At 56.0% G+C, this 27,033-nt stretch overlaps 1 protein-coding gene across 5 annotated transcripts; it reads left to right on the top strand.

Moving 5' to 3' along the window:
* LIG1 (DNA ligase 1) lies at positions 61 to 26,470 on the top strand. Of its 5 annotated transcripts, XM_018062689.1 has the most exons (29): positions 89 to 186; positions 1,904 to 2,013; positions 3,034 to 3,101; positions 4,384 to 4,473; positions 5,687 to 5,825; positions 6,913 to 7,039; positions 8,026 to 8,121; positions 9,558 to 9,656; positions 10,077 to 10,193; positions 10,411 to 10,486; positions 13,087 to 13,167; positions 13,467 to 13,523; positions 14,307 to 14,479; positions 15,086 to 15,252; positions 15,648 to 15,724; positions 16,399 to 16,490; positions 16,692 to 16,791; positions 17,312 to 17,397; positions 17,960 to 18,075; positions 19,059 to 19,154; positions 21,323 to 21,433; positions 21,953 to 22,024; positions 22,413 to 22,557; positions 22,719 to 22,801; positions 23,503 to 23,655; positions 23,765 to 23,818; positions 24,390 to 24,533; positions 25,957 to 26,049; positions 26,210 to 26,470. In XM_018062689.1, exons 2-29 carry the CDS (start codon positions 1,939 to 1,941, stop codon positions 26,291 to 26,293), a joined length of 2,871 nt encoding a protein of 956 aa, XP_017918178.1. In that variant the 5' UTR covers positions 89 to 186; positions 1,904 to 1,938; the 3' UTR covers positions 26,294 to 26,470. The 5 variants fall into 5 exon arrangements, 4 of the variants coding, with proteins under 4 accessions (XP_017918175.1, XP_017918174.1, XP_017918178.1 ...); XR_001919535.1 differs by lacking the exon at positions 1,904 to 2,013 and having other exon boundaries at positions 61 to 186; positions 23,487 to 23,655; XM_018062686.1 differs by lacking the exon at positions 1,904 to 2,013 and having other exon boundaries at positions 62 to 186; positions 10,080 to 10,193.

Raw genomic sequence — 27,033 nt, 5'->3', positions numbered from 1 at the left:
CCGGGAGACTACAACTCCCAGCGTCCTCCTCGCAACGGCGGCTCGGACGTCGCCCGGCCCCGCCCCTCGACTCGGCCCCGCCCCCGCCCGCCGAAGTCTGCGCGCGAAGTCGGTGGCGCGAATTTGGGACTGCGGGGTTGCTCCGGGCGAGACGCTCAGCACAGCGGCGCGCGGGCCTGGCGCGAGGCAAGTGGCACCCGTCTTGCGGGGCTTCAGGGCTGTTGAACAGCGCGCGTGTCGGCAACTCGGGGCTCCAGCTTTCGCCGAGTAGGTCGGCTGCAAAGGAGAGGACATGGGGGCAGGCTGGTGTGGCCGGGAGCGCGCTGCGGAGGGGAGTGCGCGGGCTGCGGGCCGCCGGAGGGGGCGGAACGGCGTCCGTCAGAGGTTCAGGATTAGGTAGAAGGTAGACGAAGACCGAAAACTGCACAGGACAGGATCTGACGAGAGGCCTGGAGGGACGGGACTACCTGAATGGGGCGTGGTTATATAGGGATGAGGGGGCGGGGAAAGGCTCTAGGTGGGCGGGGTCACCCGGAAGTTGGAAGGGCTGGGGAGGCAGGCCCACCTGGAAGGGGGTGGGTCTAGGGGAAAGTTTAATAGTGGGCGGGGCCGGGGAAAGGTTGAAGGAGAAGTGTCAGCTTTAAAGGGAGAGCCCAGGGAGATGGAGGTGGGGCGGGGGCGGGGGCGGGGGCGGGGCAAGTCAGTGGTAAGATCTAGGCCTAAAGCAAAGGCTTTTTGAAAGGTCGAGAACCTTCTGAATGGAGAGAGGTCTGGCCTTGCGTATGCCTGATGAGGGGGCGGAGTCAAGGGAAGAGACGTGAAGGTGTCGGGTCCAGGGGAGGGGAGCTGAAAGGTCTGGGCTTATTGTGGGCTTCTCAGGTGGCGCTAGTGGTAAAGAACCTGCCTGCCAATGAAGGAACTTGAAAGACACAGCTTCGATCCATGGGTCTGGAAGATCGATCCTCTGTTGGAGGGCATAGCAACCCACTCCAGTATTCTTGCCAGGAAAATCCCTACAGTGCATAGGGTCGCAAAAACTCTGAAACGACTTAGCACACACAGCACTGCGCTTATTGCCCAAGATGGTGGAGGGAGGGCTAGAAGAGCTTGGGGAGGGAAGAGAGAAGGATCTTGAGCTGGTCTGAGATGTTGGTTAGATATCCAGGTAGAGATATCAGCGTAGAAAACTAGCAATATGAGTCCTTGAATTTTTTTTTTTTTAATATTTATTTACGGACACCAAGATGAGGGTGTGGTGTGAAGAAAGAATTTCAATGGAGCAAGGAGTCAGATGTTTCTAATCCTGCTGATGGGCCAAGATGAGGAACAGGAGGTGACTTCTGGAATTAGCAACCCAGAGTTCCTGTCACCTTGATGAGAAGGGCCAGCTGAGGGATGTGGAGAAACTTGAAGGTTCAAGCAGGGATGGGAGGAGAGAGACTGGAGATGATGCCTTGGGACAGTTCTTTCTATGACGTCTCTGAAAAGGGGAGGAGAGATTGAATGATAGCTGCTGGAACCTGTAGGCTCAAGAGAAGGGATTTTGTTTGATTTTTAAGATGGGACAAATCACAGCCGATTTGTAGATCAATAGGCCTGGTCTAGTAGAGAGAGAAAAGTTGATCTAGAGGAGAGAAAGGAGGGGCTTACTGGAGCACGGGGTTTGAGGAGGTCAGAGGGCATGAGATCTGGTGCGCAGGTCAAGGGTCTGAGCTCAGATGAGAGTACAGCTGGGTGGTCGAAGTGCCTACAGCTGGGATTCCGAGCGGTGCGCAGGTGCAGCAAGAGGTAGATAAGGCGGTGGGAAATTGCCTTTCTCGCATTTGCTTGCGTTTTCTCGGCGGCGGCGGCGGCGGCGGGTGGAGTCGGTGTTGGCGACTAAAGAAGCCGCTTTGAAGTACAGCCTGAGAGAGCTGGAGAATTGAACGCTCTGGGGAAATGGAGAGGCTTGGACCGCAACCCGAAGGACTCCTGGCGGCCAGTCCCGCTCTACTCTGCGGTTGCAGGAACAGGGTGGGTGGAAAGTTGGCTTCAATCAACAGCTTTGGGGTTTTGCCCAGTGAGATGGAGGGCAGGAGGCAGGGCCCAGAGAGCGATGAAAGGTGTACTGGAGTCTGCCAGAGTTAAGGAAGGAAGGGAGGATGTGATGGGGAAGGACAATGAAAAGAGGGAGCATTGACTGGTTTGGAGACTTAGGGAAGGACTGGGGAACATTTGAAGCTGGAATAGAAATAATATAGGAATGGAAAAAGAGTTTTATTTGAGCCAAATGGAGGATTCTAGCCCAGGAGAAAGCCTTTCAGTTCTGAGGAACTGCCCCAGTGAAGCCTGGTTTTCAGCAGATTTATATCTTGTTAGAACAAAGAGTGGGCCTCCCTGGTGGCTGCGTGTTAAAGAATCTGCCCGCAGTGCAGGAGGCGCTGGTTGATCCCTGAGCTAGGAAGATCCCCTGGGGAAGGAAATGGCAACCCACTCCAGTATTCTTGCCTGGGAAACCCATGGACAGAGGAGCCTGGCGGGCTGCAGTCCATGGGGTTGCAAAAGAGTCAGACGCATCTTAGTGACTAAACAACAGAGCGAAAAACGTATATCAGATGCGACCAGGGACACATTCTTTCAAGGTTTCCAAAAGAAGAAAAAGATTAGCATGTACACACAGAGTCATTATGGCCTGGGCACCTGGGAAAGGAAACTTGTCTTTGAAGAGCTGCTGGTCTGGGCTCATAGGAAGGAAGGCTTTTAGCCCTGTCTTCAGAGTAGACTTTCATTTCTGGTAAATGCATTCTCTTCTTTCATTGGTTAAAGCAGCTGCCTATTATGTTTGACAGCCCATATGTCAGGCCTGTCAGCGTGAAGTTCAAGCCCAGTGATGTAGATTTCAGGGTGATTTCCCCAAACCTCAATTCGTGAAAGATTCTCCTCTCCTATCAGAGGTATATGTGTTCCGATCTCCACACAATCAGTGTGTTTCGTGTGTTGATCTCTGCACAAAAATTAGTATCCTAATCAAGTATTTTTGGATGTTCTTTTCAGAAACTGGTGGCCAGAGAGGAGGAGGAGGGGGGAGAGAATTCTGATACCATCATGCAGCGAAGCATCAGGTAAGGACCCCCGCCCCACCCACCAGCAGCTCGCGTTCTCCAAATTCTCTGCTCCTCTCGCTATCTCTGCCCTTATCTTAGAAGAACTCGGGTTAGTCTTTACGTAGGAATTTCCAGTAGTTGATCAGTATGGAGAGTGGGGAGGGGCACTGGAAAACCAGGTGGTGTAGTAACTGAGAATGTTAGTGGCTGCAAGGTTCAGAGACCCTAGCCCCGTGGTTCTCAATCTGGGGCAGTTTCCAGCTCCCCCCAACCCCCTCCAGCAGGGAACATCAGACATTCTTGGTTGTCACCACTTGGAGGGAGAGGCGTCTTCCCTTAGCATCTGGTGGGTAAAGGTGGGGCAGGCTGTTAACATCCTACAGTGCCCCAGATAGCCCCCCACAACAAAGTATGATCCAGCCTAAAGGGCCGGTAATGCCTGGGTGGAAGGGAGGGCCTGTTACTTTACCTTTTCCAGAGCAGATAACGCTTCCGAACATCTCATATTAGCTATTGGCTTCCCTGGTGGCTCAAACAGTAAAGAATCTGCCTGCAATGCAGGAGACCAAGACCATGGGTTGGGAAGATCCCCTGGAGGGAGAGCAGGGCAACCCACTCCAGTATTCTTGCCTGGAGCATCCCCATGGACAAAGGAGCCTGGTGGGCTGCAGTCCATGGGGTTGCAAAGAGCCAGACACAACTAAGCAATGAACACATTGCTTATGCTTCCCTGGTGGCTCAGACGGTAAAGCGTCTGCCTGCAATGCAGGAGACCCAGGTTCGATCCCTGGGTCAGGAAGATCCCCTGGAGAAGGAAATGGCAATCCACTCCAGTACTCTTGCCTGGAAAATTCTATGGGTGGAGGAGCCTGGTGGGCTACAGTCCATGGGGTCGCAAAGAGTCGGACACGACTGAGCGATTTCACTTTACTTAATGTCTGGCTACTCCTGGAGCGTCAGCCCCTTGAGGGCACGGACTTTGTGTCTGGGCCGCTCCTGTGCCCCTGGGTTCCCAGGACAGGCCCTGCCACATAGTAAGTGCACAGTTAATACTTGTAGGAGGGAAACTGGGATGCGTCCTGGCTCTCACGTGAGAGGAGAGCTGAGGCAGAAAAGCACATAGTGCTGCCTCCTCTGTCCGAGCCTCAGTTTCCTCATCCATCTAAGGGGATTGTTCAAAGTCTCCTGTGGTGTGCCAGAAATGGGGACGGGCATCGGAAGCTGAGGGATGTGGCATGTGTTAGAGGGGTTATTGCTACTGTTATCATTCACTTCTTTTCCCCCTCTTCTGCTTCTCCAGGTCATTTTTCCAGCCCAAGAAAGAGGGCAAAGTGAAGAAGCCAGAGAAGGAGACATCCAACACCATCAGAGAAACGGAGTCCCCTCCAAAGTACGTCCTGGGGCTGGGAGGTGGTGAATCTGTTCCTTTCATCAGTCAGGACTCTCTTGGCTGCAGGTGTTAACAGACTCGGCTCAGGATGTCTCAGGCCTCCATGGGGAAATTTTTGATTCTTGTAACCTGAAAGGCTAAAGGTAGTGTCAAGCTTCAGGTATAGCTGGATCCAGAACCTCAGAGTGGTCTTCAGGACTCTGGCCCAGTGTCCTGACTTCATTCTGGAGCAGACTTCCTCCACAAGGCAGGGACGCTGCCACTGGCTGCATCTGAAGAGAACAGTGTTCTCTCCACCACCATCCTTGTCATAAGTTCTTGGGAAGACCTTGTCCCTGGACCGTTCAAGGTAGACTCAGCTCACCTTCCCAGTTTGGGGCCTGGGGAGAGTAACGTTACTTCCAGTGCCCAGTTTCCACGTGGGTAACAGGGTATCATGGTCTGCATCAGGCTTTCAGTGTGGACTTGGTGCGTCAACACCCTAACAACTTACAGAACAGGGCCTGCTTCATAAAAGATGCTCATCAGTAATAAAGACCAGGCCATGATTTATCAACACTTCTGACTTTGAGATCCACCCTTTTTGTTTTTATGTTGCTGGGAAGTGTAGTCCCTCCCTAGGGGATCAGGGTCTTACATGACTAACTGAAAGAAAGTCTCCAAAGGAATGTTGGAGGCCATTGTCTGCCCTCGGTAGGGACTTCGTGTGTTCCTCCAGCATCGCCCAGCACAGGGTGGGCACACAGGAGGCCCCAGAGAAGTGGGACAGGGGGATGGGTGTTTCAGAGTATATGCTGAAGGCTTCCCTGGCGGCTCAGTGGTAAAGAATCTGCCTGCCAATGCAGGAGGCGATGGGTTCTATCCCTGGTTCAGAGAGATCCCACAGGCTGCAGAGCAGCTGAGCCCATGTGCCATAATCACGGAGCCTGAGCACTGTAAAGGCTGGAAGCCATAACTACTGAGTTTGAGTACCCTGGGTCCCATGCTCTGCAGCAAGAGAAGCCACTACAGTGAGAAGCCCGTGCACCACGAGCAGAGAAAAGTAACAAAGACCCAACATAGCCTAAAAAAATATATGCCAAGGAGGCTTCTGGGAATTGTTGCATGCTTGAAAGTCAAGGAAGGGAATGAAACATAATGAAATTGCTGGAGAGTATGGGGGCAGCATCCGCACTCTGCCTGCTGGAAAAACCTCCATTTTTTCACCTTCCAGGGTGGCACTGAAGGAGCGGAATCGAGTGGTGTCTGACGGTGACTCTCCAGTGAAGAGGCCGGGGAGGAAGGCAACCAGGGTCCTGGGCAGCGAGGGCGAGGAGGAGGAAGAGGAAGCCCCCACCACCCCCAGAAGCCAGGTGGGGCCCCAGCAGCCTGCCCTCATTTACCAGAAGGTCATTCCCATTGGCCTTGGAGCTGAGTGCAGCAGCTGCTCAGGAGAATTCTGGAGCTGATGCCCCAGGGGGCAGAGGAGTTCAGCGGTTGGGCCTGGTTTCTGTACGCCTAACCCTGCCTCTGCTCTGGGAATGCCTTGGCAGGCAGCCTCAGGTGGCTCGGGCAGCTTCGGGTAGTCTCCCTCATCACGGGTGGCCGTGAAGGTGCTGTGAGTTGATTTACGCAGTGATGGGAGAGAATGCCTGCTGTGGAGGAAGGGCTCAGAACCCATGGAACCGAAGGCTTTCTGTCTTCCCCACGTCATCAGCTCACTCGCTCTCCTCATTTAAGTCATCTCTTGCCTGTTGGCTGCTCTGAAGGTAACATCCGAAGTGCAGCACTCCTCCGTCTGCCGACGGTGAAGCGGCCTCCTGTCTCCCCCACTGCTCACCCCCTTCCATCTCCAGTTGCCCTTACACTGCATCGTGTAGACCTGGGGCTTCTGACCTAGCTGCAAGGGAGTCTGGGAAGGGTAGTCCTTAGGCTCCTGACCACACCTGGCTGCAAGGAAGTCTGGGAAGTGTTTGGTTGGGCCATATTATGTGCTGTGCTGTGCTTAGTCACTCAGTTGTGTCTGGCTCTTTGTGACCCTGTGGACGGTAGCCCACCAGGCTCCTCTGTCTGTGGGGACTCTCCAGGCAAGAATACTGGAGTGGGTTGCCATGCCCTCCTCCAGGGGATCTTCCCAACCCAGGGACCTGCAAGGTTTCCTGCATCGCAGGCAAATTCTTTACCATCTGAGCCACCACTTTTTGGTTGGGCCATATTATGCTTAGCTAAAAATCAAAGATCTTGTCACTTAAGAAAAAAAAAAAAAAAAGAATTGTTACCGTGGTCCATAATAGGGACAGTCTGGGACCGTGAAACGACACGGGAGTGGAGTGACGGCCCAGGTAAGAGGCCAGAGCTGGGGCTGAGTCACTCTGTTCTCCCGAGTGTTTGGAAACTGATATAGCTGGGTGCTCCCTCCTTCTCCCCCAACTCAGGAGTTGCTCTTTCTCTTCTTTCCAGGAGCCTGCTTCAGACTCTCCACAGCCCTCACCTCCCAGTCCTGTCACCCTGCCTGAGAGCAGCCCTTCCCGCTCCAAGCCCTCCCCAGCGGCTGCGTCCCCATCAGGGATCCCGAAGCGGCGCACGGGTGAGGACCCCCGGGCCACGCTGTTTCAGCCGCCTGTCTTTGTCCGCATGTGGACCTCTCCACCACTGAGCCACCCCCCTGCCAGCTGTGCTCTTAGCTTTGTGGTTAAGAGCATGGCTCCACCAGCCCCTGGCTGTGTGACCTTGGGCGAATGACTTCCCTTCTGTGGGCTTTCTCACCGGTAGATTGTACGAAATCTAAACACATCAAGTATTTCTGATGAAAATTCAGTGCGCAGTTGAGATGTGTTTGTAAGTGCATCAGATTTTGAAGACCTAGCATAGGAAAAAGAAGGAGACTGACTTTAAATATTCAAAACATGTTGGAATCATATTTTGGTTATGTTGGGTCAAGTAAACAAGATTATCCAAACGTAAATGCACCTGGTGCTTTTTCCTTTCCTTAGTATAGCCACTAGAAAGCTTCAGATGACACACGTGGCTCACTGTATATTTCCACTGACGGTGCTGCTGTAGGGAATGACATGCAGGCACGGGGGTGGCACGGATTGAGGCAGGGCCCAGAGGAGCAGCAGTCTGGGCTGAGTCTTGGATCAGGGTCTTGGTCGGGGTTGGCTCTGTTGAGAAAGGGTGACAGGGAAGAGTTGCCGCCAAGCAGGGCGTGTGTGAAGGCCTCGGGGTGGGAACAGCACAGCAGGTGGGGGAGCCCCACACGCCTCAGCGTCTCTGAGGATAAGGTGTGATGTGGGGGCAGCGAGGGCTTGAGGATAGTGTGTGGCGAGAGGTGAGACAGAGGGGGGGGTGGCTGCTGGCTCCCAAGATGAAGGGACCTGCCTGCCGCAGCCACACAGCCAGGAAGCGGAAGCCTGAAGGATGTGGCCTGCACCCGGGTGGTGGCTGGAGGGCAGGTGGAGAAGGGCAGGGCTCCAGAGCCGTCTCGGGGGCCATCACCACGGGGGTCTGAGCCCACTGTGGCGGGTCCAGTGGGCCAGCAAGGAGGCCACCCTGAGCCCTTTATCTTTCCAGCCCGGAAGCAGCTTCCCAAACGGACATTTCAAGATGTCCTGAAAGAGCAGGGCGAGGACGAGGACCCAGAGACTAAGAAGAAGAAGGAGGAAGGAGGTGAGACCCTGGTCGGGAGGGAGGAAGCGGGGAGAGGCTCATTCTGTGTGTCTGTGGTGGTGGGGGTCTGGAAAGGTGGGGGCCTGTCTGGGAGGACAGGGTGTGGGAACCCCACTTGATTCGACACTTCGATCAGGAATCCACGCGTTTCCGTCAGACTCCCACACCGCTGCCCAGGGAATTTTGTCATGAACGCGTTCTGGAATATGTTAGTTTGGCCATCTTAATTCATATATAGTTTCCCATTTTTCTCTCTTTTTATTTCTCGTATGGAAAATATTTTCCTCTAAATGATTTGCTTTTATTGTAAGTTTTGCCAAAACGCAAAGAAGTGCACAAACTTCCAGGACCCGCAGTGTCTTAATAACTGCCTCATTGCCCCAAGGCCTTTACTGTTCAGTTTCTTGAGGTATGTCCAGACAACTATTTATTTATGTTCTAGCAGCTTGGGCGTTTGAGAAAGTAATATACATAGCGTTGAAAGGAGAAAAAAACTCTTACATGTTCAGTTAGTCTCCTGGGCACTGCACAATTGCTCAGACATTGGAGTCCAGTTGACAACTGCTGCCCTTGTTTCCTGTTCATGTTGATTTTCATTTAATACTTGGTTTTCATTGCACCACCCATGAGTACCCAGCTTTGCAGAAAGCTGATGTCATGAATTACCACGAATGTGATCTAATAATGAAAAGTGAAATGCTGCAAGCTAGTAGGTCCACAGCCTCCAGCCCATTTCCCTTGAAAATGTAAAATATCTTACCTGGGAAATGGAGCCATAAACATCTGATCCACAGATCATTTGGGGCCTTTATACGATTATGATAATCAGGCTTGGTCACCGTCATTTGTTTTAATAAGAGGTCTTTATTGGGTTTGTCCTTTCCAGGGAAGGTCTGAATTTGGTGGAGGTCTGATTTCTGGTTGGCAATTTTTAGTCAGTAACAAATTTTACTGTAAATCATGAAGTTTTAGCCCATATCTGTGTTCAGGGGTTTTGGGGGTCAAGGCAGGGGATGACTTCTCTCTACTAAGGCAGATTATTTCCAAGTCAGTTGATGCAGTTATTATTACCCTGGAGGTGGTTTTTTTTAAATTTTTCAATCAGCTTAAAAAAACTTTATTTTTATCTCTGACAAGTTATCGTTGGCATTTTGAAATCTTTTCAGTTCTATTTCACTGTGAATAATTCAAAAATAATGGTTTATAAGAAAAGTCTGGCCTTCCCCGTTTCTCAACTACACAAGCAAGCGTTGGGGTTGGCTTCCCTCAAGGTCCCTGCGTGGCCCAGGGCTGACCCACCCTCAGCCCTCCCGTCGCTTCGCACATGCGCGGTCAGCGCAGCAGAGACGAAACGGGCAGAGTGTCTGGGGAACGCAGAAGCCCTCGGGGAGGGGCCCCCAGTGACGCTTCTTGCCATCTGCCTCGTCTGTCTTCAGAAGCAGAGACACCAACAGAAAGCCTCCCAGAGCCTGAAGGGGGCGACAAGGAGGAAGTGGGGGACCAGCCCACGACGCCCCCTGAGCCCCAGACCTCCAGTGAGTGTCTGACCCTCTTTCTCCCTGGGGCCCTCTCTCTGGTTTTGGGGGGGTGGTCCCACGTCTTTAGAGGACAGTTAATGTAAATAAGGCTTAGATAAGACTTCAGTAAGATTCTCCAATGTCTTGTCTAAAAGCAAATTCTAGGGGAAACTTAAGGTTTTCTTACTATTGTTATTTTTATTGTTTTTCCTCCACACATGTGAGGGAAAAAGAGCCAGTCATCCTCCAACAAGTTATCTTTCAGAAATCATAGGCACCGGGGACTTCCCTGGGGGTCCAGTGGCTGGGACTCTGTGCTCCCAATGCAGGGGGCCCAGGTTCCATCCTTGGTCAGGGAACTAGGTCCCACGTGCCTCGTGGCCAAGAAATAACATTTGTTTAAAGTTTGCATCACCATCTGACTTCTCTCACTTTCAGCAGAGTCCCCGACAGAAAGCGTTTCAGAGCCCGGGGTGACGGTGAAGCAGGAACCACAGGAGGATGGCCAGGCTCAACCGCCCCCCAAAGCTCCAAAGACCCTCAGCAGTTTCTTCTGTGAGTGTCTCCCCTTCACCTCTCAGGGCTGCGCAGGGAAGAGGCAGGTGGGTCTTTCTCCAAGGAGCTCGGCCTTCCCGTGGGTGAGAAGGCCTAACTCACCCCTCCTGCTGTGTTCCCGCCCCCAAGCATGGGGCAATGCTACCTGGAGAGAACTTGGGAGGTGGGGGCTGGGGGAAGGAGAAAGGGTCCACTGTTTCCCTGCTTCATTCCCCAGCCCCCCGGAAGCCAGCTGTCAAAAAAGAAGCGAAAGAAGAAGGACCTGGTGCTCTAAGAAAGGACGAGACCAAGGGGTGAGTCAGGATCCATTAAGAGAACAGCAGATGAAACAAAGTAAGCCAGTGAGTCCCAGGTCTCACTGATCTGATTGTAGGTGGGCCTCCAAAACGGAGACCGGTAATCACCAAATAGCCTTTCAGCATTAGAATTTTGTGATTCAGGTTTAATTAGTCTAATGAAAAATTTGGGATTCTTAATGACAAGTTTGTACCCCAGTCGCAACCTTATTAGATTAAATGGCCCCATTTCACCACGTGACTGCAATGTAGGAAAGGTCAGCTCCTTTTCTTGAGCCTCCTCTGTGTCAAGTCACGTCCTAAAGGTTTCTTTTATGCCTTTTTACTTCATCTCTGCAGTAGGCCTGTGCAGGAAGCTGGTGTTTTAGCCATTTCCCAGGCATTGAAACCAGTAGCCCAGAGCAGCTAGGCCATCTTCCCTGGGACACACAGGGAGGGTGGGGGTAAGGCCAGGCCTGGAAGCCGAGTTGCCCTAGCGCCTACGCCGGGCCTCTTCTCTGTACCCCTGTCCTGCCCCCTGGGCACACACCCATACTTATATTACTTGTAAGTTTCTCTCACCATCTTGGTGTCTGACATGAAGTTCTGTGTCCTGATTTTTACTTCTTGGGATACTGCGATCGTTTTTCTTAGACTCTTCTCAACCTGATCACTGATAGCTGCCTCCAGGAGACAGACAAACTGTTAGGACCTCCAGTTTCCTCACCTTTAATATGAGGACTTGTTAATGGTAGAAAGCACACCCTTTTATCCACTGTAAACCGTGTGCCCGCACCAGACACTGTGCCCTCCATATCCTGATGCATTGAAGCCTCACAGCAACCCTGTGCGTCGACTCTGTTGGGACTCCCATTTCACAGGTGGGAAAAGTGAGGCATGGAGGCAGGACAGTGCTCTGGAGTGCTTGGAAGTCCCAGCTCCGCCTTTGTCAGCTGGATGACCTTGGCCAAGTGACTTAGCCTTTCTGGGCCAGTTTCCCCCTGAGGGTTGCAGACTAGCGTCTGGCCATGCCCACGCTCGGCAAGTAGTAGCTGCTATTATTATTATAAATTTTGATTGCCTTGATTAGACCACAGATGAGGAGTGTGGCAGAGTTGGGATTTGAGCCAGGCAGTGTGGCTGCAGAATTTCTTACCCCTCAGCTCTGCCGTTTCTCCTTTTAATAGGAAGAACCAGGTGGCGACCCCTTATCAAATACTGAGCCCATACAACTCACTGCGCGTGCTCCATCCGGCTCAGCCATCCTCATCCCTGTCTGCACAGGATCAGCTGAAGAGCTGTAAACAGTCGGCAGTCTTCTCCCTCACCCCAAATTTGGCAGAGACATAGGTCTGAGGCTGGGGAGTCAGTGTTGTAAAAATGCTCCCCACAAAGCATGCCAAGGAGTGGGAACTCTCCCCCTAGTTTCTTCCTTAACCTCAGGGCGTGTCAGGGCAGGGACTCCGGGTAGCTCCATCATACGGTTGGTTCAGCAGGAAATTGCTTCCTCAGCAGGACACAGCTGGTCACTGATGGAGCAGCGATTTTAACCCAAAGGAGTGTGACTGCAGAGTCTGGGCTGCCGAGGCTCTAACGGGGTGGGTGTGAGGCATTTCCCGAGGCACGATGATGTAGAGGCCTAGAACGTAGCCTGAGAACTGTACTGCTTACTAGCTGTGTGGCCTCAGGTGAGCTGCTTAACCACTCTGCCCAGTTTCCTTATGTGGCTCTGGGGGGCAGGTGAGTCCGTGCCTGCAGGACTGATTTGCTAGCAGGTGGAGTGCCCTTCGCACGGTGCCCGGCTCTTTGGGGCACCCAGGGACTGCACCTTCCTCCTGCTATTCCAGCCAGAGTGAGGGCGGGTCTAACCCAGAGGGGTCCTTGCCTCTCGGAGTGGACTCTGATCAACATGGGCGTCCCAGGTGGCTCAGTGGTAAAGAATTCGTCTGCCAGTACAGGAGACGTGGGTTCAGTCCCTGGGTTGGGAAGATCCCCTGGAGGAGGAAACGGCAACCCACTCCCGTATTCATGCCTGGGAAACCCCATGGACAGAGGAGCCTGGCGGGCTAGATGTAGTCCATGAGATCGCAAAGAGTCAGACACAACTGGGTGACTGAACTGAACAATATTCGGATCACACGGCTCCACTTCAGCCACACTGACCCCTTTTCTGTCCCTCCAGCAGGCCAGGCGTGTCCCTACCTCAGGGCCTTTGCACTGGCAGCTCCCCTCTGGAACGCTCTTCTCCCTGCTCCCCACTCTGCTAACCCCTGGCATCATTCTGCCCGGATGTCTCCTCTGGCCTTCCCCAACTGTCCTCTGAAGCAGCATGTGCCTTTCTGATTTCTCCTCTACCTGGTTTTTGTCTTAAAAATGTTTTAATACTGAAAAATGATTTATTCTCTTCTGCTTTTTGGTGTTGTTTGTCCCCCCCTCCTCTGCTGACTTTCACACTGGAACATGAGTTCCAGGTTAGCAAACTCGCTTTTATTCATTTCCATGCCCTTGTGCCTGGCATAGGACCTGGCACTTAGGACATGCTCAGTGAATGCCAGCCAACGGAATGGCTTCTCCTCGACCCAGGCATCTACCCTGCAGCCTCCCCTTTCCCTCCACAGACACCTGGACCCACCAAGCTACAATCCTGCCAAGAACAACTACCACCCCATCGAGGATGCCTGCTGGAAGGCGGGCCAGAGGTGAGGCGTGGCCCTCCCCAGAACCCCTCCTCTGGTCCCTGGCACTGTGGGAGGCCCTGTCTCCGGAGGCTTCAATGAGAGATTTACCAGTCCTCCCCGCCTCCCCACAACCCTCAGTGTTTTGGGGAGACCATTGGGCTCTCTGAAGGGGATGGAGAGAGAACCCCAGGCAGGGGTCAGGATTGCCTGCGAGCACCTGGGGATCAGCAGGTCTTTGACTGGGAGGCGTGTGGGGGCAGGGAGCTGGGGCGGAGGCAGCGTGGGTGTACGCACAGCTCCTGTTTTTCCTTCTCCCCCAGGGTTCCTTATCTGGCTGTGGCCCGGGCATTCGAGAAGATCGAGGAGGTCTCTGCTCGGTAATTAACCAGGCCGCCTGGCCGGGACCAGCGGGGGCTCTCACGGTTCTGTCCCACTGGCCCTGGCTGTGCCTCCAGCTGTTTAATCCTCTTAACCCCCGCCTGGCTCAGCTGCACCCTCATGCACGAGATCACAGACCACAGGCCTGGCCACAGGAGCGGCCACAGGCCTCTGAAGGCCCACGCCATCGTTTCAGCCTGGTTTGTTGGTCAGAGCAAGACAGGAGGGTGACCCCGTGATCCCTGGCATGGGGAGAGAGGCTCCACCGCCTGGCGGCAGGAACTGGATACTAAGCTCAAGTAACCAAGAGTACCTGCCGCCTGGCTGATACTCCCAATCCTCAGTGTTAGAGAAAGCCCATGTCTTGTTTGTGGCGAGAGCCCTGTCTCAGCCTGATACTCAGTAGCTCTGTGACCTTGGCAAGTTACATAGTCTTTCGTGCCTCAGTTTCTTCACCTGTAAAATGAAATAATATCTAGCTCAGGGCAGCTATGAAAATTCAGGGAGTCAGAATGTTTTGAAGGCTTAATACCAACGCCTGGCACCTGGAAAGCAGTCCATACGCATTAGCTGTTTCCCTGTAGATGATCGTCCCCTTCTTCCTCAGGTGGAGTTCATGTCCCACCGGCAGCCTGTGGCGGTGCCTGTGGCTCGGGTCACACACCGGGCGCTGGTCGTGAGCCCCCTCCTCGTCTCTTTTCCTGCGTTTCTTTTATCACCACACTCCCCTACCTCATCTTGACTGAAATGTCAGGTGGTCTCACCCCCGTCCCCTCCTCTAGGCTCCGGATGGTGGAGACGCTGAGCAACCTGCTGCGCTCCGTGGTGGCCCTGTCACCTGCTGACCTCCTACCCGTCCTCTACCTCAGCCTCAACCGCCTGGGGCCGCCCCAGCAGGGGCTGGAGCTCGGGATCGGAGAGGGCATCCTCCTCAAGGCAGTGGCCCAGGCCACGGGTGAGGCGAGGGTGGTGGTGGATGCCCCCGGCCGGTTGGTTGGGGGTCTTCCAGGGAGCACGTGGGGAGGCCAGGAGACGATAGGGAGGGACTGGGAAGGTGGAGGGTGGGGAGGGGGGCCACTGATGGGCTGAGAGCGGGGGGAGTCAGGACCAGGTCTGCACCCAGACCAGGTGGGGGAGAGGGATGCCGCAGGCGCAGAGCAAGGCTGAGGGTCGGGGCTCGTGGAGGTCGCAGAGGCCCTTAAGGGCTTTGGCCAACAGCCACGAGGGGAGCTGGGGACAGAGGGGGGTTGTGCCCGGGAGAGGCTGGCTGAGTGGGCGGGACCTGGGGTGCTCCGCGGGGGTGTTGGGGAGCCGTGGAAAGGTCCCAGGCAGGCAAGGGGCAGGGTCAGTCCTGGACCCGCATGGAGGATGGACAGGAAACCAGGAAGCCAGGGAGGAAGTCGGCCAAGATCCAGGGCTTTAAATCCCACCTCCATACTGATGATGCCGCCCCAGACGACCCCTCTGGTGTAGACGGGCTCATCATCCCGGCTTCTGGAGAGGGGAGCCCGGCGGCCACACCCCTCCTGGCGCTCAGCCGCTGCCCCCTCTACCCCACAAGGTCGGCAGCTGGAGTCCGTCCGGGCCGAGGTGGCCGAGAAGGGTGATGTGGGGCTGGTGGCCGAGAGCAGCCGCAGCACCCAGAGGCTCGTGCTGCCCCCTCCTGCGCTCACCGCCGCCGGCGTCTTCGCCAAGTTCCGGGACATCGCGCAGCTGGCGGGCAGCGCTGTGAGTGGGCGGGCAGCTGGCCCTCCCCAGACCCTCTCCTCCTGGGGACCCGGAGGGCTCTGGTTCCACTGCTCAGGGCGGGGTCACCTCGGTCCTGCTTTTGGGATCAGAGCTTCTCTCCTCCTGCTGCTCTCAAGACTGCAGGACTCTCCTCCTGAGACCCTAGCCCCAGTGTAGTGCGGGCCGTGGGGCTCCGTGCACACCCGCTGAGCAGAGCCGGGGTGGGAGGCCAGAAGGAGGACGAGCTTCTCACTGTCCTCTGCGCTCTGGGCCGTGGGACTGGGGAGCAGGGCTGGGAGGCAGGCAGGTCTCCAAGGGCGGCAGCTCCCCAGGCAGCGAGGATGGCCCCCCTCCCTTCACCCCCGGCACCGACCGCCCTGCCCCCTTCTCTCCAGTCCACCACCAAGAAGATGGATGTCATCAAAGGCCTCTTTGTGGCCTGCCGTCACTCAGAGGCGCGTTTCATTGCCAGGTGAGGGTGTGGGCTTGTGAGGTGGGGAAGGGGCCCGGCAGGCACATCACTGCTGGTGCCCTGACCGTCCTCGGATGGGAGCACTGTGAACTGGAGCTCCTCTTCTCAGCAATGCTGCCTGGAGAAGCTTGGGCTTGTGGGTGAAGCATGCTGCGGTGGATTAGTGATGTCTGCCCTGGCCTGTGTCTCGCGCTTTCTCCCATGAGCTCCTCCCTGCAGCCCTGGGAGGCTGTGAGCCTCACCCCCATTTAGAGAAGGGGAGATGGAGACACAGGGAGGTGCAGCCTCCTGCCCGAGGTCGCTGTCTCAAGCAGGGCCCGTGCGGGCACAGGTTCTTGGCCATCACACCCTGGCACCCTTGGGCAGGTTGTTCCAGGCCCGGCCGTGCCCCGGCCCCACCCCCACCCCCACCCCTGCCATCACTGCTTTGTCAGAGGGCAGCTGAGGAGAGAGACGGAGGCCTTGCCAGACCCCTAGTTCTGCCCGTAGGCACTGCCTGCGGTCGTGATGGTTTGTGGCTGGCCTCTGTCAATTGGGGCTGTGTGATCGCAGGTCCCTTTCAGCTCTGGAGGCTGCTCTGGTTTAGAGGAGAGGGTCGCGGTGGGGAGACTGGAGGAGGGAGGAGCAAGGGGCTGACGAGGCGCATCCATCCCCGTTACCCACTGTCTCCCCAGAGCCCTGAGTGGACGGCTGCGCCTCGGGCTGGCTGAGCAGTCGGTGCTGGCGGCCCTTGCCCAGGCCGTGAGCCTCACGCCCCCCGGTCAAGGTGAGCCCCAGTGGCCGGCCCCACGCTGCCACTCGAGTTAACCCGGCCACCCTTCCCCTGACCCCCACCCCCTCCTGGTTCCCTCTGCCCGTCCAGGCCCCTCTCCCTGAGGAACGTCTCACCAGCACCCCGTGTGAACCCGGGGCTAGCTGAGGGGGGTTGGGCCCTTCCCAAAGCCCCTTCCTCTTGGGTTCATCCTAGAATGCCCCCCCGCCGTGGTGGACGCCGGGAAGGGCAAGACGGCAGAAGCCAGAAAGACGTGGCTGGAGGAGCAGGGCATGATCCTGAAGCAGACCTTCTGGTGAGACCTGGGCGACAGGACCCTGGGTGGGGATCAGACGAGACGGGCGCCGGGCTCGGGGAGGTGACAAAGATGAGGGAGGCGGCTGACAGCGAGGGGTCAGGGACACAGGGACGGGGAGAGGCGGAGACCCTGACAGCCAAGGGGAGAGGCAGGCAGAGGCTTCTGAGTTCCAGGCAGGACTGCATGTGGAAAGGCCATGAGAAGCCCAGACGGGGCCTGGTGACGGGCACACCGTGAGGGTCGTATGGTCATGGAGAGGACTCTGCCCCTGCCTGGAGACCTGCAGACTGTCGCTCTCGGGCTGGCCCCAGACCATTGTTAAACAGGAATATTGGGAGGGGGAGGCCAGCCTGGAAGAAACATGAAGGACCACAACAGTCGGGGCGACGAGGGGAGTCAAGGGAGGCAGGAGCCGACTCTGGGAACGGTGACAGGCAGGCAGTGGCGGATCTCACAGCCAGCGAGCAGGGTTCTAGAAGGACACCCTCACCCGCCTTGTTCTTGCTCCCTGCCCTAGTGAGGTACCTGACCTGGACCGGATCGTCCCCGTGCTGCTGGAACACGGCCTCGAGCGGCTCCCGGAGCACTGCAGGCTGAGCCCAGGTACTCGCCTCCGTGAGATCCGCCCCCGCCTGCCGCCACCCATCCACAGCCTCACCCCTGGCTGGCTGCCACCAGGCTCCCCTCCCTCCATCCCCAGGGTGGCCAGCACAGGGCCTCCTGCTCAGAGAGCACCCCCCTCTCCCCTGAGCCAACCCTGTCCCCTGAGCCGTGCCTCGTCTCCGTGGAGTTCCCGCTTCCGTGTTAGAGCTGCTGTCCCCGAGATACCCCAGAGGCAGTGCGGCAGGCAGACGGCATCTCGTTCTTCTGTCCATGGAAGGGCCTAGAGGGAGGCGGGCGGCAGGGGAGGGCCCACGCTGCGCCCCGGGGCTCACCCGAGTTCCTTCTCTCGTCACCTTGTCATTCCAAGGCTGTCGCTCTAGTTTCTAGACCGCTTGCATTTCTGTTTTAGTTTTCGAGAAGGGGGCGGCCAGGCTCTGTGATGACAGACCCAGCTGTTGCACGCATCGCTTCTGAGGGCGATTAGCAGTCTCCACCCTGCCTCTGTGAATTCACCGCCCACCCCCAGTAAATACTATCTGAATTCACTGTCCTCCCCTCCCAGGGGTTCCCCTGAAACCAATGTTGGCCCACCCCACCCGGGGTGTCAGTGAGGTCCTGAAGCGCTTTGAGGAGGCAGCTTTCACCTGCGAATACAAATACGACGGGCAGAGGGCACAGGTAAGGGGGTGGACGCGCCGTCGAGCGGGGGCGTGGGGTCCCTCAGACCCGAGCGTGGGGCCGGCCGGCCTCGCCATGACTGCTCATCTGGTCTCACACGGCCCTGGGGGCTTTAGTTCCCACCTCCAGTGGTGCGGTCACAGCCACCTGACTGGTTCCTCTGAAGACAGATCTTACTGGGTATCATCGTCAAGTCCTGACCCAGGGCAGTGGGAGCTCAGAAAGTGTGGGCTGCACGCGTGCCCTGCAGGTGGGCGTGTTGATGTAGCCGGTGGGGTTACCTGGACGTGTGTCCCAGCTCCCAGGGCTGGAGACAGCCTTGGTCTGGGCTGTGAGGATACTTGTGGCTCTTCTGTCCTGGGGGGAGTGGGGCCACGCCCTGGGGACAGGTAAGCAAGCTCGGTGGGCGCCTCCTTGTGGTGCCTTGAGGCAGCTACACACAGTAGATTGGATGGACTCACCATGGATGGACCTTTGAAATACAGTGCTGAGCAGAAAATCACTATGACTTAAGATGGTGATGACTTAAAAACGTATATATTTAAAGTCGTATATTATACACACATACACTACTGTTTTTTGGGGTAATATGCATGTTAGGTGGCATATATATGGCTCTGCTCAAGGACTGTGACCCAGACGTATTAAAATGAATACGTTTAAATCGTAAAAACCAGAATGTTATTTATAGCACCACAACATCCAGACAAATTGGCGCGCGTGTACACACACAGCAAAGCACCTGTGCTAGCCAGGGGAGGAGAGGGTGGACTGGAGATGAAGACGAGGCGGCAGGGGCTCCACAGACAGGCCTGGGACACGCCCTCTGAACCCAGGAGAAGACTCGCTCAGGTCTCTGCACCAGTTCCTCCTGCAGAGCTTCTGGAACCTTCTGCTCATGGAAGTGGGGTCAAGAAGAGAAAGTCCAGGCTCCCGGGGGTGGGCCGGGCTCTGAGTCCCTCTCCCCTCCCCCATGGTGGCAGATTCACGTTCTGGAAGGCGGGGAGGTGAAGATCTTCAGCAGGAATCAGGAGGACAATACTGGAAGGTACCCTGACATCATCAGCCGCATCCCCAAGGTGAGCGCCTGCCGCCAGCTCCACCTGGGGGGTCAGGGAGGGGTGCTGGTAGGGGAGCGGGGAACGGAGGGCCAGCCAGGCCGGCCCGGTGCAGCGGGAGTGAGTGCAAGGAGGTTGGAGTGTGTTGGGTTATAGATAATAGAATGCCTGCAGATTTTTTTTTCCCCTTTAAATCTGAAGGCGGGTGGCTGTGGGTTGGCTCAGCTGAGGACCGAGGTCTCTCCAAATCCAGCTGGGTCTGCTGTCCTTGGCTCGTTGCCTTTCATCCCAGTGCCTGGCCCCTTGGTCTCCAGGTAGCTGCCACACTTCCAGACAGAAGACGGGTGGGAAAGGGATTCCAGCTGCTGTCTGCATCCATGAGGAAAGTTAGTGCTTTTCCAGGCACCTCCCATCACCCCCGGCTGACTCCAGCTTGGGGGTCCCCTGTGCAGCACCGGGTCACAGGCTCTCTGGTGCAGCGGAGGCTGGGAAAGGCAGAATCACACTCTGTCAGGGAGAGGGTTTGGGATGAAGGTGGAGGAGAAAGAAGCCTGCACGCTGGCCCACAGTCTGTAAATAGGGCTGGATCTCTAGGGCCCTGGAGCCAGGCTGTCTCTGCTCCCAAGGGCCGTGTGGACCTACTTTAGGAGCTCTCAGTCCAAGAGGACTTTGTTGTTGTTCGGTTGCTAAGTCATGTCTGACTCTTTGTGACCCCATAGACTGTAGCCTGCCAGGCCCTTCCCTCTGTGGGATTTCCCAGACGAAAAGACTGGAGTGGGTTGGCATTTCCTTCTCCAGGAGATCTTCTGAGTCGGGGCTCAAACCCAAGTCCAGGCAGATCCTTTACCACTGAGCCACCAGGGAAGCCCACAGAGAGGACTAGTCTTCTGTAATTAATGGGGACGTTTGCTCTTTCCTAGAGCAGCGAGGACAGAGGGACAGGGCGACACAGGCATTCATTGAGCTCCTGTGATGTGCCAAGTGCTGTTTGTTTTTAAAACCAACTTAAGGCGTAGTTTCCATAAAAGGTTCTGACCTTAGAGTTTGAAAATTTTTGACAAGGTCACCCAGCCACATAATCAACATATAAAACATTTCTGTGTGTTTATCACTGCAGAGTGTTTGCTCATGCCCCGTGCCAGGCAGGCCCCTCTCCCCACCCCCACCGTCCACCTCCTGTGGCTACAACCACTGATATAAGTTCATCTTGCCTGTGCTAGAGCTTCATGTAGGCAGTCACAGTACAGGGTCGGTGGGATCTGGCTTATTTCACCCGTTCATTCAAGTATTTACTGGGCGTCTGCTCTGTGCTGAGCCCTGTGCTGAAGGCTGCGACTTTAACCCAGACGGCACAGCAGGCAGGGCTTTATCAGAGCCCTGCTGTTACCTCTGAGTGTACTCAGAGATTGGGCTCTGAAGAAAAGGTCCAGCATCCTGTGAGCCTTAAGCAGAGTAAGACCTAGCCTTGGTGTCAGGAAGACAGGGCCATCACCAAGCACAGCCCGGGATACAGAGTGGATGGCCTTGGGAGCCGTGCAGATTCTCAAGTCCAGAGCGTGTGCAAAGGCCCTGTGGTCGGAGGGGCACAGTCCATTCAAGAACCAGAAAGGCTTGTGTGTGGGGGTGCAGAGTGAGTCTGAGGGGCTAGGTGAGGTGAAGGGGTGCGGGGGCTGGCCAAGGAGAGGTTCCAAGGGTTTGGGGAGCCGTGTGTTTTCAGCAGGGATGAGCACTGAGCAGATGTGGGGTTTGCTGAGAGCAGCCTGGCTGCGGTGAGGAGAGTGTATTGGGCAGAGTCAGTGCAGGAGCAGGGAGACTGGTAGGATGCTGTGGCTTAGGCTTGGACTGGGCTCAGCAAGGTGGTGGCAAGTGGACGGCTTAGAGACTTCCGAGAGAAAACGGACAAGTTCATGGCTGAATTGAATGTAAAATGAGCAGAAGAGGAAGATGACAAAGGCTCATGGGTTTCCAGCTTGTGGGACCATATAGTAAGTCCTCAGAAAACTTAGTTTTTCCCCCTCTCAGTGGGGACCAGAAGGCGTCTGTGTTCACGCGTGTCTCTAAGGCTGGCATCCGTTTGTCACTGGATCTTCTCCATGTAGACAGGAAATAAACTGGTTTCTCTCCATCTGTCTTTTGGCCTCATCTACCACCTCTCATGATGCTCTGGGTTTTCCCCTTTCACCTTTCAGATTAAACTCCCATCAGTCACATCCTTCATCCTAGACACAGAAGCTGTAGCTTGGGACCGGGAAAAGAAGCAGATCCAGCCATTCCAAGTGCTCACCACCCGCAAACGCAAGGTAGCCTCTGCCCCACTCCAGCACCTGCCATCGTCTTCCGCCCAATCCTGCCCAGTCCCAGAGAGACAGAGTTGTCAGTTGGAATGTAGTTCTCTCAGCCTTTTACAACATGGCTGCCACAGCCCCGGCCATCACGTTCTCATCCCAGCATGCCAAATAGGAAGGAGGGAAGGGGTCTTTTCTTATTATGAAAGACCTGTTCCAGGAGCCCCCTCATCCTGCACCCCAGAAAACTTCTTTGCTCTCATTGGGCAGAATTGTCGTGTCACCCTCATGAGCTGCGAGGGAGGCCAGGCAAGCGAACAAGCAGCAGAGGGGAATGAGATGGTCGCTACCGTAATTCAGCGCCAGCGGCCGGCATCACTGCTGTGCTTATAGGCGTGCAGGCTTTTGGCTGGGGAGAAGGGGAGAGTGGCAGGTGACTTGGGTATCCGCCTTGGGCGTGATGGGAGGGCCCGCACCCAGCCCCATCTCACCTTTTCCCACCCCCACTCCGGGTCTCCATCCCTCCTGACCCAGGAGGTGGACGCAGCAGAGATCCAGGTGCAGGTGTGTCTGTATGCCTTCGATCTCATCTACCTCAACGGAGAGGTGAGTTCTAGCATTGTGTCTTGGGTGGTCGGGGGATGAAGTGGGTGTGTAAACCTGGAAACCAGTGGGCTGAGCTGGGAGGCCACGCTCAGGCAGCAGCTCTCAAAGTATGGCCCCTGAGGCGTCCCCTTTCCAACTCCCCATCTGTATGCCTGTCCTGCAATGAGAACAACCTACTGCGGCCTGAGGGCGGGAGCAGACGTGAGAATCCAGCCTCTATTAAGCCAGATACTAGAGAATTGCCTAAGATGAAAACTGACCCCCCTCTTCATACTCATCTCCATCAGCCACAGGGTGACCTGTGACCCACCCGCTTCCCGCTTCGCCTGACGTCGGGCTTTTCCTCTTTATTTCCACGGTGACGTCTGTCTCTCATCCCGCCCCGCAGTCCCTGGTACGTGAGCCCCTCTCCCGACGCCGGCAGCTGCTCCGGGAGAACTTCGTAGAGACGGAGGGCGAGTTCGTCTTTGCCACCTCCCTGGACACCAAGGACACGGAGCAGATCGCTGAGTTCCTGGAGCAGTCGGTGAAAGGTGAGGGCGTCCCACAAGGTCTGTGCCCCCCCCGCACTGTCCCTCCCCGCTCCGTGATCTGCACCCACCCTGGCCCCACCCTAGACGACGGGACCAGTCCCGCCCACAACTGTTGCGAGGCTGTGAGCCGGGGCTTCAAGTGTCTCTCCTGTGTTCCCTAGACTCCTGCGAGGGGCTGATGGTGAAGACCCTGGACGTGGATGCCACCTACGAGATCGCCAAGAGGTCACACAATTGGCTCAAGGTGCTGCCCACCCTCTCACCCCGCCTGCTCTCTGAGCTCAGGGACCAGAAGTCTGTCCCTGCTGGGTGGTCCACTCCCCATCCCCACCTCACCCCATTTGAGCTCTGGGGCCCTTTGCTCCTTCCCTCCCGCCTCCCACAGCAGCCGCCTCGGCCTTGCTGCCTGCACTGCTCCCCGTGAACAAATTCACCGAGGACTGGTGGAGAACCGCCTGTCTGGGCGCCCCAGGTGGCAAGATGAGGGAGCCTGGGGAGCTCTCTGTTCTTGCCCTCCACCAGGAGGTCAGCCAGGACGCAGATGGGGAGTAACGAGCAGGGTAAAGCCAGGGGCAGGGCCACAGCAATGCAGAGGCCCTGGGGTAGGAACAGGCTCCTGCCTGGCACATGGTTGGCACTTATTAGTTTCTGGAATGAGTGGATAGATGTTCTCCCTGTGAAGGAGTGGAATGTCCCTCCATACTAAACGAAGGGGGATCTGGGGTGACCCCCCAAAGTCTCCCCACCTGACCCGTCCCCTCCTTCCCACCTTCTCCTCCCATCAGAGTGGCCCCTTTCTCATCAGCCCTTTCAGCTGAGAAACCTGTCCGCTGTCCGCTCTCCTCCCAGCGTCTGTCCTGGGTCTTCTCACCCAGCCCCCCCACACCAGCAGGGGGGTTCACACCTGAGCTCCCCACCCTTATCTCCAGCCTTCTCTCCCCTCAGCTGAAGAAGGACTACCTCGAGGGTGTGGGCGACACCCTGGACCTCGTAGTGATTGGTGCCTACCTGGGCAAGGGGAAACGGGCCGGCCGGTACGGAGGCTTCCTGCTGGCCTCGTACGATGAGGAGAGCGAGGAGTTCCAGGCCATCTGCAAGGTACCGGGTGGACCCTGGAGGCGGGGGCCGGGGAGGGGCAGACCCGGCTCATCCTGGGCCCACGGGAGCTGGGGGGAAGCAGAGCTACTGACCCCTGTCCTCCTCGCAGCTCGGAACTGGCTTCAGTGACGAGGAGCTGGAAGAGCATCACCAGAGGCTCCAGGTGAGCCCTTCCCACCCGCTCGGGGCTCTCGCCATGCGGGAGGCTTGGCCAGGGGAGCCCAGCACGTCCAAGTTCAAGTCCCAGCCCCGCCAGCTCTGGGCCAGAGACGCCTCAGGGAGCCCTGTCTGCCGCGCTTGGGGCCAGGCTCAGGGCAGGGCGTGTTGCTGGCTCCCCGAGTTCGCCCTCAGGATGCCAGCGGAGCCTCTGGTCGCTGGGGTGGCTGCTGGCCCGGCGCTGGGCGTCTGGGGTGCGCTCCGGTTTCTTGCGTGTTTGTGTCTCCGGTCTGTGTGTCCCCGTCTGGCTTCTGTCTCTCTTGGTCTCTGACTCCCGTCTCTGGGTCTCTGCTCCTCTCTCTTTCTGCCTTTAATTTCTTGTCTTGGCTCCCAGGGTCTCCATTTCTTCCTTCTCCTGTTTCTTTCATCACCCCTCGCCCCTGCCAGCATTTTACTTTGAGGGGTGTCTGTGTCTCCCCTTCCCCCCCTTCCTCCCTCTTTCCTCGCTGCCCTCCCTCCCCCAGCCCTCGGCCTTGACTTAGATCCAAGACCCTCTCCTCTTTCTCACACGGCTGCAGGCCTTAGTGCTGCCCACCCCGCGCTCCTATGTCCGGGCTGACGGTGCGGTGGCCCCTGACCACTGGCTGGACCCCAGCGACGTGTGGGAGGTGAAGTGCGCGGACCTCTCCCTGTCCCCCATCTACCCTGCGGCCCGGGGCCTGGTGAGTAACTGGGGGACCCCGAGGAGACCCTCCGAAAGAATCCTAGCTGAGTGGCTAGAGAGCAGCGGGGAGGGGATTCTGGGGCCCATGTCTGTGCTTCTGGTGTGATGCTTCGGAAGACCGGAGCTGGCGTTTTATTGGGGTTTCAGACAATGAGATCAAAGTCTCCTTTAAAAAAAAAAAAAGGAAAAATTCCCCAGGAGTAGAAAACAATGAAATTGATTTCTTTGACTGTCAAATTTTAAAATTTTGTCTTTAATTGTATGTTCTTACTGAAGTATAGTTGGTTTTCAGACGTGCAGCAACGCGATTCGGTTAATTGTGTTTAGTCACCGGTCATAGCCGACTCTGCGGCGTGCCAGGCTCCTGTCCATGGGATGGGACCGGTGTCTCCTGCACTGCAGGTGGATTCTTTACCTGCTGAGCCATCAGGGAACCCCACATTTGTATCTTTTTTTTTTTTAAATCACTTTCTTAAATATCAGCCTCACGCTCAGCTCTTAAGTAATTTTTGAAAGCAGTTCCTTTCAGTAAAAACTTAGGATACTTCCTGCTGACCATTTACGAGAAGAAGAAACTCCTGCGTTTCTTTATCAACTGTAGTTCATTTTCACGTTCCAAGTTTTAACGCTCCTTGCCTAATTTCTCTCACTAGTGGTTCCATTCTCCACACCTGCCAAAGGGTCCGTGTCCCGGGGGACCCTCACCCCCTGCCACCGACCGGCACTAGGACAGCTCTTAGCATCCTCCTTCCAAAGAACAGGAAATATAACTTTAAAATTGAAGTCTAGTTAACTGAAGAACAGGAAACCTTAAAAATATACTCCCTTTGGGATTTCTTCTGATCCTTCAAAATCTGGCATGTGCATTTCTGCTTAGCAGCAGACTTCTACGAAAAGGCAAAGCTCATACTTTTTATCTTGTTTCCTTCTTAAAATTGCTCACTCCTGCTCCCCCTGGGGCAGTCAGGATTCCCTGGTAACAAGCAATGGGAGTAATATTTATCACACACTTAGGTGAAGCAGGCACGGCACTTGTTCACACTCATCCTCACAAAAACACTGACCTTCCCATTTCACAGATAGGAAAATAGAGGCCCAGGGCACATAACGGGCCCAGGTTCACTTGGCTTCTGAGTCGGGAGCTGGGCTTTGAACCCCGGAGTCTGGTTTTAGAGTCCACCTCTGGCTCTGTGCCCTCTGCCTTTCAGCCCTCTTAACAAAGGCAGCAGAAGCCCCAGCAGCCCCCTGTTCTTACAACAGTCGGTACAGCCGATTTACCTGATGTGATTTTCACACTGACCCAGCACTTAGTCCCATTGTATGGATCAGGAGACTGAGGCCAGAGGCACAGGAGCAGGGAAGAGACCTTGGGTGGGGAATGCTGCCTGTTCTCCTTACCGCTTCCCCCGCACCTTCCCTAGGTGGACAGCGAGAAGGGGATCTCCCTCCGTTTCCCCCGGTTTATTCGTGTCCGTGAGGACAAGAAGCCAGAGCAGGCCACTACTAGTGCCCAGGTAAGGCCTGTGGTAGAGGGATGGGTGGTTGGCCCAGGGGTGGGCTCACCTCACCAGGCCAGCCTCTCAGAGAACATGGGCTCTGGCCCGATTTGGCTGGGAAGCAAATGAGGCTGCCCTGGGGCTTCCGACTCGCCTACCACCCACCCTCTCACCTCAGGTGGCCGGTCTGTACAAGAAGCAGAGTCAGATTCAGAACCAGCAGGGTGCTGAGCCGGACTCCGAGCAGGAAGAGTTCTACTAGAGTGTCTGCTCGCCCTGGAGGCTGGGGGCACCGGGGTCGGGGGTGTGGCTGCTAGTGCTCAGCACAGCTGGTGTTGCCCTGTGCATGTGGGCTTTGAAAGTCAGGTGTGTGTGAGGGGGTGGTTTCAGTGGGGGTCTGGGGTTCGGTCATTTTTTCAATAAATAATTATTGAACACCTGTTCTGTGTCCTTGCTGGGCCCTGGGGGTGTGGCCTTCACAGGTCACATTCTGGTAGTGTGTAACAGTGTGGCTCCCCTGGCGGCTTAACAGTAGAGAATCCACCTGCCAATGCAGGAGAACTTGGGCTTGATCCCTGAATCAGGAAGGTCACCTGGAGAAGCAAATGGCAACCCACTCCAGTAGTCTTGCCTGGAGAATCCCATGGACAGAGGAGCCTGGCGGGCTACAGTCCATAGGGTTGCAAAGTGTCGGACACGACTCAGCAACTGAACCCACATGCACGTGCAACTGTGGGTATGATGGCTGGAGCTGGGGCTGCCACCTTGTGACCATGAGGAACAAGCCAGGAGAGTCACAGAGTCGCCCTGACAACCCTTAACCAGTGAACCAAGGGCGGCAGCTGCCTCACTGGACTTCTTGTTATGGGGGTGGGGTGGGGGTGGAAGAAAAAAATAACTAAATTCCATGTGATCACACCATTGTACAAATGGGGTTTGTTTCTCATCGTTGAGTTCCACCTTAAAGCACTGGCAAATTAATGTGCCTCCATATTTATCGTG

This window comes from Capra hircus, chromosome 18 (assembly GCF_001704415.2).
Source record: "Capra hircus breed San Clemente chromosome 18, ASM170441v1, whole genome shotgun sequence".
In the NCBI taxonomy this organism is placed as follows: Eukaryota; Metazoa; Chordata; class Mammalia; order Artiodactyla; family Bovidae; genus Capra; species Capra hircus.
This window is presented reverse-complemented; position numbering and strand designations above follow the sequence as displayed.